Below are 12636 nucleotides of genomic sequence, written 5' to 3'. Positions count from 1 at the left end.
CAAGTGACTTGATGATTGATATATAGAAGAGAAAATGAATGAAGGTACGTGAAGGTGAAGTTAAAAAAGTTCTCCCACTTATTTGATTGCGTAGTTAGTGAAAAAATAAAAAACATGTGTGACGAAGAATGAGTAGAAATGTAGAATGATTACTACAAACTCTACAGGGTTGTGAGTAAGTATCTTATGCATGCACCATTGCATATATTACTTGAAGTGTTTTATTATGTAGCATTAAAGTATTGAGACCAAAAAGAAGAAAAATATGTAAAATTGAGATTAAAGAAAAGTGTGAATAAATTATTATCATTATTTCTTTACTTTAACATTAATTATTAGTGTGCAATGAAAAAAACATTAATTATTAGTGTACCACAAAACCTTGCAAACAAATATCATACTCTTATTTTAAGGCACCGCTATGACAAATAAACCACTAGAAATGTGGATATTTGGTAGTAGTTTACGGTTTACACCATTTTGTTGTACATGGGTGGCGGCTAGGGTGGGGAACTTTCAAAATGGTTCACCGGTGGTCCAAGGGTCATAGTAGTAATTTACCAAATAAAAATATAAAAAAAATTGTAAAAAAAGAATCCTCTCTCCTCATTCTCACTCACGCTTCAGTGCCAAACAACTCTCACTTCAAGTTCTCCAGAACACAATCCCAATTCAAAAACCTTCAACAATAAACACCCAGATCAGCACCTAAACACACACTGAATCAGCAGTTAAACACACCCTGAATCAGCAGCAGGTAAACTTGGCACACACCAAATTTCAAACACTTCTTGTACAGGATTGACAATGAAACACACCCTGAATTGGAAAACAAAAAAAAGGCCTTAACTTTGTTGAAAAGATCTGATTTTTTAAGCACCCAGATCAGAAACAGAAAGTGGGGTTATCTGGGTGGTGATGATCAACAGAAAGTGATGATCCCGCCCCCACCATGATGATGGTGATGGCTTCACGGCCATGAAGAGAAGAATGGTAACTCGTTGGAAGAAAGCTTGTGGCTGTCTTGTGGGTGGCCAGCGGTGGTGGTCTCATGGAGAGGGGAAGAAGAAGTGGTGGTACTGCACAAGGAAGGAAAAAAACGGGAAGATGGTGGCTCATGTGGTGCTGCGGGCACGCCGGAAATCGCCTCCGGCGGCATCTCACGGCGGAATGGCAAATTGGTTGAGGGGTTTTGTTGAGGACGATGAGGGGAGTGCAATGGTGGTGTTGTTTTCTCCAAATGATGAGTAATTCGCTGGAAATCGAGAGTTGAAGGTGGCGGTGGTTAGGGTTCTATGTTCTCTGTTTTACGTTGTCCATGAGGGTTGTGGTGGTGCGGCGGTACTCGTCCATGGGTGGTGGTGTAGCACGTGGTGGTGGCGGCTACCATGTGAGGAAGGGAAGAAGGTGTGATGATGATGATCATGGTGAAAGGAGAAAGGAGAAGATAGTATGGATCTGGAAATGTTAAGATTTTTTTTTTAATAATAGGAGAAAGTGTATTACACTTTTACCCTTTTATTATCCTTTTAATCATAACCATTCATCTATGAAATATTCTTTGATTTCAAGATCTGACGGTTTTAAAGAGTAGACCACCGGTGGACCATTTTAAAAGTTCCCCACCCTAGCCGGCACCGTATAAAGGCGGTTAACTTAAAAAAAAATATTAATGTAGCACAATTTTGTGGCAGATATCTAACACTTGGCGCCACAAGCTAGTGTTTATACAATTTGAAACAGTTTTTCACTGTCACAAATTACAAATGTTAAGTCTTTGCTACAAAATCGTGGTTCCCAATCAGCTCTTAATTTAATTACCATTTAAAAAGGCTAGAATTTTTTACATGAATTGTGACTTTAATAGACGTTTTTTGTCTAATGAATCACTACTGTAGTGACTTGAAGATCGTGCATTGCTCGCACTTTTTTTTTTGTCCACACGCACATTGCTGTCCCACTGTATGGATATCAAAATGGGCCTTTTGGGCTATTTTTTGCATTGTTACTTGGAGCATCTTTTTCTTGGGAATTTGGGGTATTATTAATCCTTAAAATGCAGATTTTAAAGATTAGCATAAATTTGGAGTAAATTCTAAAGTATAATATATATGTATAATTTTTTTCAAGAGAAAACTATTCTGAAGTATATGTATACAAATAAACTTGTTTTAATTTGTAAAAAAAATTCTAAAAAATGGGAATACGTGAGTATTAAGTGAATAAAAAAACTATGTGGCACGATGAAATCATCGATGAAAATTCATCTAATAGTTAAAATTAAACCAAAAAAAAGGGAAACATGAAGATAAAGTTAGAAACTAAAATTGAAATGTGATAAAAAGTTGGACATCCTACCTATTCATAAGAGCAATACAGCTGAAAATAGAGAATGATCTTACGTGGATGGCAGATAATTCTCACAAAAGAGAAGGAAGAACCCTTATTAAAAGTGTAGAAAGCCCCAAGGATAAGAGAAAGCTCCCATAGGGAAGAGATCATAGAGGTTATGAAAATTCTCTTTTCTTCAAGTAGCATTTTATTCGACTCTCTATAGAGTTTGAAAAATATTTGGTAGCCTAGCCAAGACACCCCAGAACCAGAAAGTAAACAAAAATAAAAAAATTAGCGAATGTAATTGCATATATAGTTTGAGTGAATTCACCTCAAATCACCACCACAAATTATTCACTAATACACCTCTTACATTAACCACACTAATCAAACACATAATCTTCCCAAGAAAAATATCTGTCATTACCAACTAATGCAACATGTGTTGCTAGTTACTACCCATTTTTTCCCTTGAAAATAGGGATTGTCACACTTTTTACTCTTGTGGTCCATCATCATCCAATTAAACAAAAAAAAAACTTAATACATGGTGTTTTAATTTAACGGCGGCACCGACGGTCTGGTTTCTTTGTTACCGCGTAAATCCATTTATGTTCCTTAATTCCTTTCTTCTCTCTTTCTCTGATCTCACAAATCTTCATTATTCTTCTTCTTCTTCTTCAAAAATGGGTTCTCTACCTGCATTTCCAATCGACGATTCTCCCAAACAAGCCCTTACATTCAACATTGACGAAACCACCCTCTCAGATCTCTTCAAATCCCAACAAAACCACCTCAACTACTTCTTCACCCACATCGACCACTCCCAAACCCTCTCCTTCACCCGCGCCCTCCTCGACTCTCCGGGCACCGTCTTCTTCACCGGCGTCGGCAAGTCCGGCTTCGTCGCCCACAAAATCTCCCAAACCCTCATCTCCCTCGGCGTCCGCTCCTCCTTCCTCAACCCCCTTGACGCCCTCCACGGCGACATCGGAATCCTCACCCACCGCGACGTCCTCGTCCTCCTCAGCAAGTCCGGCGCCACCGACGAGCTTCTCCGCCTTGTCCCGTGCGCTAGAGCTAAAGGCGCTCGCCTCATCGCCCTCACCTCCGTCGTCGCCTCCCCCCTCTCCTCCCTCTGCGATATGCATGTCCACCTCCCTCTCGAGCGCGAGCTCTGTCCGTTCAACCTCGCACCGGTTACCTCCACGGCGATTCAGATGGTGTTTGGCGATACCGTTGCCATCGCGCTCATGGCCGCACGGAATCTCACCAAGGATGAGTACGCCGCCAACCACCCCGCCGGGAAGATCGGCAAGAGCCTCATCTTCAAGGTAACCGAATCGCGAACTGAATTAACCGAATCTGGATTACGTTGGTGGAATAATTGTAACTGAATCTGGATTCTGATTTTGCGCAGGTGAGAGATGTGATGAAGAAGGAGGATGAGCTTCCGATTTGCAGGGAAAATGATTTGATCATGGATCAGCTTGTGGAGCTCACCAGCAAAGGATGTGGGTGCTTGCTTGTTGTCGACGGCGATCACCGTCTGATTGGGACTTTCACCGACGGTGATCTCCGGCGTACCCTCAGAGCTAGTGGAGAGGCAATTTTCAAGCTCACAGTGGGGCAAATGTGTAACAGGTAAAAAGGGGATTAGGGTTTTTTTATGAATTCTTTCAAATTTTATTAATTTAATGTTGGAACTATATGAATGATGAAATTTTTTGGTATATTGATATGACACTCTTTGTTGGATGTTAGGAATCCAAGAATTATTGGTCCTGATGCAATGGCAGTGGAGGCCATGAAGAAGATGGAAGCACCTCCATCACCTGTCCAGTTTTTGCCTGTGATCAATGATGACATTGTTGTGATTGGGATTGTCACATTGCATGGTTTGGTTTCAGCTGGGTTGTGATGTGATTGTGTATATAGGCTTAGTGCATGTTGCCAAATCTTTATTGATTCTAAAGGCGAAATCAATTATGGGAAAAAACTTATCTGAGTAGCTTCTGGATATCAGAATTGATAGAAGTTGATCCTAAGATTGTTAGTATTCTTAGAGCCTATGGTGTTTATCTATTTGTTCATTGAATCATTCTTTGTACCTGTTAGCATTTGAAGCCCCACCCAGTTCCTAGTGGCATTCTGTTCTGGTGTACCTCTATTACTGTATCACCTGAGGATTCAGAAGGATTCTTTTTTATTTTGTACTCTCACATTTTTTGGGTCCAGAAGGTTGTGATTATTATTTGATGTCATGTTCTCACACCTGCAGACATCATGGGCCTGTTTCTTGTAGCAGTTTCCTTGTGTCAATTATTGATGAACTCTTAGCCTTTCAGTAAGAGATTGCTGTAACTGAATTGTACTTCAGTCTAGACTTTTGTATATTATATGGAATTATTGAACATTATTTCTGCATATTTCAGTTTCATTCAGACAGACAGTAGCTAAAAAGTAGATGACAAAAAAAACTTTGTAAATTATATATGATTGTGAATCGACCCGAAATGGGAATCCCGTAAAGTATGGGGTATGTCTAGACGTCTATAATAGCCGACTCAGAGCCGGGCCTTACTACCAAGTTTATTAAGCAAATGCTTTTGTTGAAATTATGTCTCAGTAGCTGTTTGAATTTTAAATTTAAGTTGTTAGTTTGAAGTTGTTATTTAAATTTAAATAAGTCCTAATTCTGTTAGGATGATTAGTTAGACTATCTTTGAATTTGTTTAGAGTATCTTCTGTTAGTATTTCAAATCTAGCAGATTTCTAGTCAGTTTGTTAGTTACTCTTTGCCTTTAAAAGAGCAAGTTCTGATTAATAAAAAATCTGTCTTCCATCAGAAATATTTCTCTTCTCTTTCACGTTAAAAAAAACCAAGAGCTTTAAGATTTGAAAGATTGCGCAACTACCGAGCTATTGTCTCCAATACTCGGCCTTGAAGGAGGACATTACCTACAAGTTTACATAGCTAATGCTTTGGATTTGAAGGGTTGTGTGCCTACCAAACTATCTACCAAGCTATCGTCTATGATAACTTAAAGTAGGGCCTTACATGTAAGTTCACGAAGCTAATGCTTCAGCTTCAGACTTAGTGTTGTGCACCTATCATGCTATTATTTGTGATAGCACAACCTGAAGGAGGTTTTGTGTTTAGCATTGCTCACGTCGCACGGGTACAATGACCAGAGATCTCCTCACTATTCATAGTCCCTCCCTAGTTGTTCGTAACCTCCGAATTAACTATCCAATCATGACCCTATTTAATGATTTAATAATCCCATAATAAATACAAAACGTGTTGTGATCTCAAGAGACAACTCAAAGTTTAAGACCAAAAAAGGTCACATATTAGGCATCTTCACTCTAACGTGCTATTCTTTAGTGCTAGACTGTTTGTTTGTCAATGAGATTGAACCCTCAAGTTAATTCTTAAGTTACAATGTGTTGCTTAATGAGTTTGTGGCCCCTTTCAGAAACTCGGCTAGCTTTTACACATCCATCATTCGTGCCTTGGACTTATGCTTTACTTTATTATATTAAGTTAGATTCTTTTCTTGTAAAGACAAAACATGAACAGAATAAGACACTTGCATGGGCTTCAAATATTACTTTGAACACGAACAAGGCATGAGTAAATTGTATCAAGAAAGAAAAAAACATAGTCTAACATTTTCTTAGCAACATAAAGTAACTTAACTACTGCCCCAGACCCAGACCAATGAAGAAAGAATTTTCCTGTGGAGTGCTGTAGCCAACATGCAGATACACCAAAATTTAGCAGTGGAGAGGGAGAGAAAGAGTGAGAGGGAGGCACAACAAGAATGACAAACAGTACAATTCAGGGTGTTTAAAAAACCTTCCCTAGTTGATTCTAAAGTCAACCCAACTCTGGAGAGAAATTTCTGTAAGTAGATAGTGTCAAAATTGATCCAAACATGCTAAAAATGAGCCAATAGTTCTATCTACTTCAGACGGAAGTGTTGATTTTGCTGAAGAACGCTAGGTTAGATGCAGACAATTGAAAATCATAAACTACTATTATCTGGAATTCATTATGGATGTATCCTCCAAAATGTCATATTTCCAGTAGTGCATAGTAAACCTACAGAGGACTCTACTAAATTCATTTCTAGTATGAAAATGTCATCAGCTACTTATGAGTCATCGGATTCTGAAGAACTATCAGAGGAAAGTTCCAAAACCACGCTTCCTTGTTCTCGAAGAAGAGACAGGTAACGAGAGTTTGAACCTAAAGAAACTGTAGAAGATACTTTTGGGTCTCCTACTTTCTTTGACATTGTAAACTTGCGGTCAAGTGGCTTCATATCAGTTTCGATTCCAGCAGAACTAGTTCCTTCGCTAATGTTTGTTGCAGCAGATTGGTGCCCCGCTGTTTCCTCTTCTGCTTTCATCTCATGGGATGTTGTTGAATGAAGTAAAGGTGTATTCATTTTTGAATGAATGCCATAAGAACTAATGTAAGTTCCATTAGAAGTCCCAGTGATTTGGGAGGCCCCTACATTTTGTTTCCTTTCTGATCTATTTGATATTTCATCCAATTTAAGTTGTTTCCACTTTGAATTTGCATCCAGTACTGTGGGGGGCGTAGGTTCTTTCCTCAAGCCTTCTGAAGGCTGTGTTGAACCATTTACATTTTCTGGGGTTTGTTTTGATCTCTTGGAGGCAATTGAGTGAACAGTTAATCCAAGATCCTCTTTGGCCCATTTATAGACTGCACTTAATTTTCCATCCACAGCTTGACAGAGAACATTCAATTCATTGACATCATAACGGTAGAGGAGAATTCTGCTGCTCCAAGTGCAAGAACAAAGCTGTTTTGCGTGATCAAGACACGCAAACTTGTCATTCGAACATGCACAACCTACTGCAGATAAGTGTAAATCACGCAGACAGATACTGCATTCCCTTTTACAAGTTGCACCAAAGTTCTTATCCATTCTTTGTGATAGCAAAGAAGTGCAGAGAAATTGCCTCTTCAAACTTTCCCTCCTGACGCGACACTGCAAAAAGTAAACAGATATTATAGGATTGGGTGTCAGGATCCAAACATGAAAGAAGAAAATTGTGCAGCCGATCCAAACACAATAAGGGAAAAAAAACAAAAACTCTGCCTCTGTCTCATCATTTTCATTTCTCAAGATGAATGGTTGAATAAATGTTGATGACACCAATAAACAGGATTTGAAGTCAACTAATAATCAAATCTAGGATTGTGGGCTGAAGAACTTACATTTAAAGCTTTTGCTAATATCCCATTTCTTCGATAAGCATCTTTACATGTTAAGTTGTCTGGCGTGCCCGTCCTACACAGGTCAGTTTGCCATCGGGCCCTCACAGCTTCCCTTGCTGCTCCGAGCAAGAGTTTATCGTATGAAATTAATGTTTTTCTCCTCTGTTCACCATATAGCTCTACAACATTCTGTCCATGAATCAGCCACTCAAGAGGAGCAAAGCTTACGGCTTCAGAACAGTTGAAACCGCAGTCAAATCCTGAATGATATGCTCCAGAGAAGACAAGAACAAACTCTCGAGGATACTGTACACAACGATATACAGGTATACCCTCTGCTTTCAATATGGAGCAGGATAATTGCATAACCTGTACCAAATATTTACATGAAGACATCAATATTCACATATCAATAGTGTTTCAATCTGTGCTATGAAACAACAATATATACCTTATATTTCAGGTGACAGGAAGTTACCCACACAGAATTGAATGAGTTGAAGAATAACATTGTCAACTACTATTCTCTTTATTGGTTATTGATGACTACGATACAGCTATTAAACATTACACCAAGGAGTAGGAGCATAGAGGAGTCTGAGCTTCATTATGAAGCAGGTTTTGTGAATGGCTATGCCTGTGTTTGGAAAACTTAAGGTTTTCCATTTTGCAACATTCTGAGCTAAAAAGCAACGGAATTTCACATTTTTCAAGAAAAAACGTGACTGGAAGATTTTGAAGAAGAGTTAAATGCACCATGAACGTGTACGCAAACATGCACTATAGCTTTAACACGAGGACACTGCATATACAAGTATGTACTTTGAGACAAGGTTGATTACAAAAAAACTGAGCTTAATACTTAAGCAGGCACAGCATAGACGTCCTATAACTTAAATATATACTTCCTTCTCTAAGTGTCCATTGCCCAATTGAATTTCAGTTGGTGAAACATTTTTCTGTCAAACATGGGAATCAGCTACATACAAAGATATGAAGAAAAATATTAAATAAAAAGAAGTTTGCACGATCAATGGAATTATTAAAATCTGAATTTACTGATGATATAAAACGAAAGGAAGTTATGACATTAAAAATGCAGGGTGGAGAAACATATTCGAAAGATGGTAATGGCTTGGAAATAATGACTGAAAAAGGGTAAAACTAGTATATAAACAACCCAACAAATTCAGAATAATTTAACATCGATATGATATTGGTCAGAAAAGCATGCAAAGACTCATATTAAATGCTTAACTTATGACAAACATCTGAAGCAAAAGTAAAGGGTGTTTGGCTTACATCACAGTTACTTTTGAAAGAAAAGCAATTGTTCATAACCTGAAGTACTGATATTCTTACCAGATTATCATGCTTATGGGGCTGTCCGGAATGCTTATCTGGAAGATACTTCTTCCAAAGCGTTTCAAAGTTAACAGAAAATCTTCCTGGGACGCTATACCACACTTTAGGTTCACCCAAATGCATGTAACATAATGAGTATAATTGGTGTTCTTCCACTTTCTGCTTTGTCAAGTGATTATAAAGAAAAGTAAACAAAATATTTATTAATTACGTTTTAAATTAATCTTGAAGATTTCCCCAGATAGACATTAGGAAATCAGAGATGCAGAAAACAAAGACGTGATGTGCATGCAAATGCAAGTATAAGGAAAAAAAAAGAAATGACATTACCCAGTTGAGTGGAGAAAAGCACATTCCGACATGAACCCGAGGGACAAAGTTACGTGAAGCTTCAGAGCTTTCTAAAGAAAGAAGAGAGCCAGAGAGGGAATGCATATTATTTAAGTTCCATCCAGATTTCAAATATTCAGGATAAGTGTATGCCTGCGGAAGATCAGAAGCTGATGGAAATCCACTGCTAAAATTTCCAGCTTCCATAGTGTTACTACAGAGCACCTAGAACAATGAGGCAGAATTATATAATTAAATTTGCACAATGTATTAAAGGCCAAAAGACATAGAAGGCACTGCATTTTTCAATTGATTTCCTTGAATATACCTCAATTTCTTCGGTTGGATTTTGACCAATCCGTCCATATTCACCCTCAATATTCTCAATAGATGGCTCCCACTTGTGTTGATGTATGGCTGAACTTGTATCAGAACCTTTAATCTTATTCTCATCCTTGTAATTGAAGTACTGGATCTTGAATTCATCGGCAAATTTCTTAAATGTTTTGAGAGTAAATTTAGGAGCAGGTTCAGAATTATGGTCAGATTCAACACTCAGGTTACTTGTGGTGCAAGTGCTTCTATTACTTAGCTGAGAGTCCATGGCTACTTCCACACCTTTTCTTCTCTTGGTTTTTGTACTATGATCAGAGGGTTCTGGGGTATGAGGAATTAGGTGCCCATCAATTCGCTGAATCTGAGGAACAAATTCAGAGTTTTCCCATGTGTGTTTTTTCTCAAGGAAACACGGTGGTTTCCATGAAGTAGGGGGGACAATACGACAAATTCCATATGGCTCTGCTGTCGAACATATGCTTGCAATATATTTAAGTGTGTCCGTGAATTCCTTCATAGTGTATACAATCATATAAGTCCACATTAAGGGTGTTTTTGAATTCCTTCATGATGTATTCAACCATAATCTATAAACTCAACATCATATTGTGCTTAAGTGTAGGTACCTCTTCTGTTGGGTGGAAAGTAGGAGCTTCTTCCAGAACTTCTCTTCTGGCATCCTCAGGATGCCACCTTGCTGTTACCTGGTTCAAGTCTTCAATAAATAAACAAACAAACAAAATATAGGAGACTTGGTCATATTTATCACAATGTGGAAAATTAAAGGTGTCTCTACCTTCAGACAATTACTGCATTTTGGACATCCACGTACAGTCCCCTTTGGTCGACAAGTATTCGAAGGGAGATCCTAGAAAGAAAAAGTTGAACAAAACTCTGATAAGTCCTGCAATCCTGTGCCCAATCAAAAGATACCTCACAAAAACATACGCAGTTTAAATACACTGTTTGCATGTAAATCAGAGTTCTAATAACAACGAAGAACTCCTACAAGAAGATAAAATCAGAAAGATGCCACTTCATTTATTGTGGTTTTCCCAACACCTAACGACATATCTCTTTTAGTTATCTCAATCACTGCTGAAAATCATTATTATTCAATTAAAAACAAAAAGCAACACTGATTTTTCAAATGATCAAGATCATTATATTTATTCATATTCCCATAGTTTTTCTCATGCATCTCATTTCAGACTCAATATTCTGTGTATGAAGTATAAAATGCATTGAACTTTTGGGGCAGCAAGAGCTTCTACACACTGCTACGCTTTTATGAGTTTGAATTTATTGATCATCTAACCATAAACAAAAAAAAGTGCAAGATTCACAACTAACCTTAGTAAGATGTTCTGTGTGAGATTCCTCAGGTTTGTGGTTGCTTTGGTCCAACAATATCCATGGTCGATGTCTATTAATTTGGTTATATGCATCAACGTCATTCATATCAGCTTTAGTTGGCTCTTGTTCAGATGGAGTTGGAAAGGTTGCAGCTCCATCAATTTTCTTAACCTTTTCGCCCCTTTTCAAAATAAAAGATGTCAGGGATACATAACCAGGGGGAACTGAAAGATTTCCGCCTGCTTCCATTATCACTGCAGCCTGCAGGAAAAAGCCAAACAAATATTATCTAGAAAACCGTAGAACATTGAGTATGCATTAAACATGGTCGCAGACAATTTACTATCCTTGCAGAACTATTGACAACTCAACAGTTAAAACTTGAAACCGGTGCAACTACTAGCTAAAACATCCAGCATTTCAATAGGATAGAATAAGAAGTGCAGGGGAAGAGGACGAATGGAAAAAGAAACCAAAAGCAAAAGATCCAACTGCAAATACTGATACTATTACTTCTACAGATGCACCTGAACATAGAGGGCATAGAAGCAATATTTACAATAATACACGCCAATACTTGATAAATTAGATAATGTTCAAAATTAAGAATATACCAAAAAGGAAAGAAGATATTTGAAGCATGACGCTTCTTGAGGTGTTGAAGCACTTATTTGACCATATCTATAGTTAATGTGGGAGCTTAACACCCCCTCTCACACCCAGAGTTGAACATCTGAAGCGTGGAATTTGCATCACCATTTGCGGGTGGCCCATATATGGGTGGTCTCAGGGTGAAAGTTGTTCTACCCTTTATAAGAACTTATTTCGTCGTATTTCTAGCCAATGTGAGACCTTAACAATATTTAGACATTGCCCATATCAATGGATCTTTACCCTAGCATGTCTAGTATCCTTGTCTATGTCAGTGCTTCATAGAAGAAGACATTCATGCTATAGAGCTACTTTCAATTAAAAAAAATATGTTTTTGTACTTCACCACTTCTTGATTATGATTCAATGCCAAGCATCTTTATACCAAGAGTAATAGATGATGCAATAATGCAAAGTGAAATTCATCATACAGTTTCCTAATATGTATCTGAATTACTGAAGATATGTAAATGAGAAGGTAGTACTAGGAAACGAGGTGATAGAAGAATTGGAATGGAACATACATTTCATTTTCAATGAACCCCAAAAGTGAAAATAGTACTAAAAATTAAAAAAAAAAAATTATAGAAAAAGCAGAAAACTTAAGTAAAAGGCCAAAAAATAAAGAGCCAGAAAGATGCAATTTTGATACATACCCAGAAATTCAAAACATGAGTTTTGCCAACTACCAGATTTCTGCAGCGAGAAGATTGAACTGGAGAGAGTGAAGTAGCATCAGGCAGTGAAATCAAAATGAAAATTGGATAAAAAAGAAAACAGAGGAAAACAGAAGATTGAATTGAAGAAATGGAGATTACGGACAGGGATTGCGTGATCACTGTTGAGCGAGTTGAGAGTCAAAATGCAAAAGTGACAGTGTGTTGTTGTTGTGTCTTCCCTCTTGCTGGAACCTGAAGACGCACAGTTCTCAGAGTCAACATGGCCGCTTCATTTGAAATTACCGTTGTGCCCTGCAAAGTTTATCAAATGCATTTACAATCTTA

The 12636-nt window shown here is 37.9% G+C and overlaps 2 protein-coding genes across 2 annotated transcripts; one reads left to right on the top strand and one right to left on the bottom strand.

Moving 5' to 3' along the window:
* Window positions 1-2908: 2908 nt before the first annotated feature.
* Window positions 2909-4761, top strand: LOC130730528 (probable arabinose 5-phosphate isomerase). The gene is made up of 3 exons (XM_057582558.1): window positions 2909-3668; window positions 3755-3978; window positions 4099-4761. Exons 1-3 carry the CDS (start codon window positions 2946-2948, stop codon window positions 4253-4255), a joined length of 1104 nt encoding a protein of 367 aa, XP_057438541.1. The 5' UTR covers window positions 2909-2945; the 3' UTR covers window positions 4256-4761.
* A 1600-nt stretch (window positions 4762-6361) lies between these two features.
* Window positions 6362-12612, bottom strand: LOC130730526 (putative lysine-specific demethylase JMJ16). The gene is made up of 10 exons (XM_057582555.1): window positions 12455-12612; window positions 12289-12347; window positions 10979-11242; window positions 10422-10493; window positions 10252-10329; window positions 9618-10136; window positions 9290-9514; window positions 8957-9118; window positions 7595-7963; window positions 6362-7364 (listed from the first exon to the last, which is right to left on the bottom strand). Exons 3-10 carry the CDS (start codon window positions 11228-11230, stop codon window positions 6498-6500), a joined length of 2544 nt encoding a protein of 847 aa, XP_057438538.1. The 5' UTR covers window positions 11231-11242; window positions 12289-12347; window positions 12455-12612; the 3' UTR covers window positions 6362-6497.
* Between the last annotated feature and the right edge of the window lie 24 nt (window positions 12613-12636).

This window comes from Lotus japonicus, chromosome 1 (assembly GCF_012489685.1).
Source record: "Lotus japonicus ecotype B-129 chromosome 1, LjGifu_v1.2".
Taxonomy (NCBI): Eukaryota; Viridiplantae; Streptophyta; class Magnoliopsida; order Fabales; family Fabaceae; genus Lotus; species Lotus japonicus.
The sequence above is the reverse complement of the archived record's forward strand: the minus strand, read 5'-3'. Positions and strand labels throughout refer to the sequence as shown.

What these genes read in the sequence shown, in the direction of transcription:
- LOC130730528 (XM_057582558.1), top strand. Translation starts at nt 2,946, where the DNA reads ATGTTCCTTAATTCCTTTCTTCTCTCTTTCTCTGATCTCACAAATCTT. An exon ending in GCAAGAGCCTCATCTTCAAG is followed by an intron (nt 3,669 to 3,754) that starts GTAACCGAATCG and finishes GATTTTGCGCAG; the next exon opens with GTGAGAGATGTGATGAAGAA. An exon ending in GTGGGGCAAATGTGTAACAG is followed by an intron (nt 3,979 to 4,098) that starts GTAAAAAGGGGA and finishes GTTGGATGTTAG; the next exon opens with GAATCCAAGAATTATTGGTC.
- LOC130730526 (XM_057582555.1), bottom strand. Translation starts at nt 11,230, where the DNA reads ATGGAAGCAGGCGGAAATCTTTCAGTTCCCCCTGGTTATGTATCCCTG. An exon ending in ACACAGAACATCTTACTAAG is followed by an intron (nt 10,494 to 10,978) that starts GTTAGTTGTGAA and finishes TTTTCTTTCTAG; the next exon opens with GATCTCCCTTCGAATACTTG. An exon ending in TATTAGCAAAAGCTTTAAAT is followed by an intron (nt 7,365 to 7,594) that starts GTAAGTTCTTCA and finishes TACTTTTTGCAG; the next exon opens with TGTCGCGTCAGGAGGGAAAG.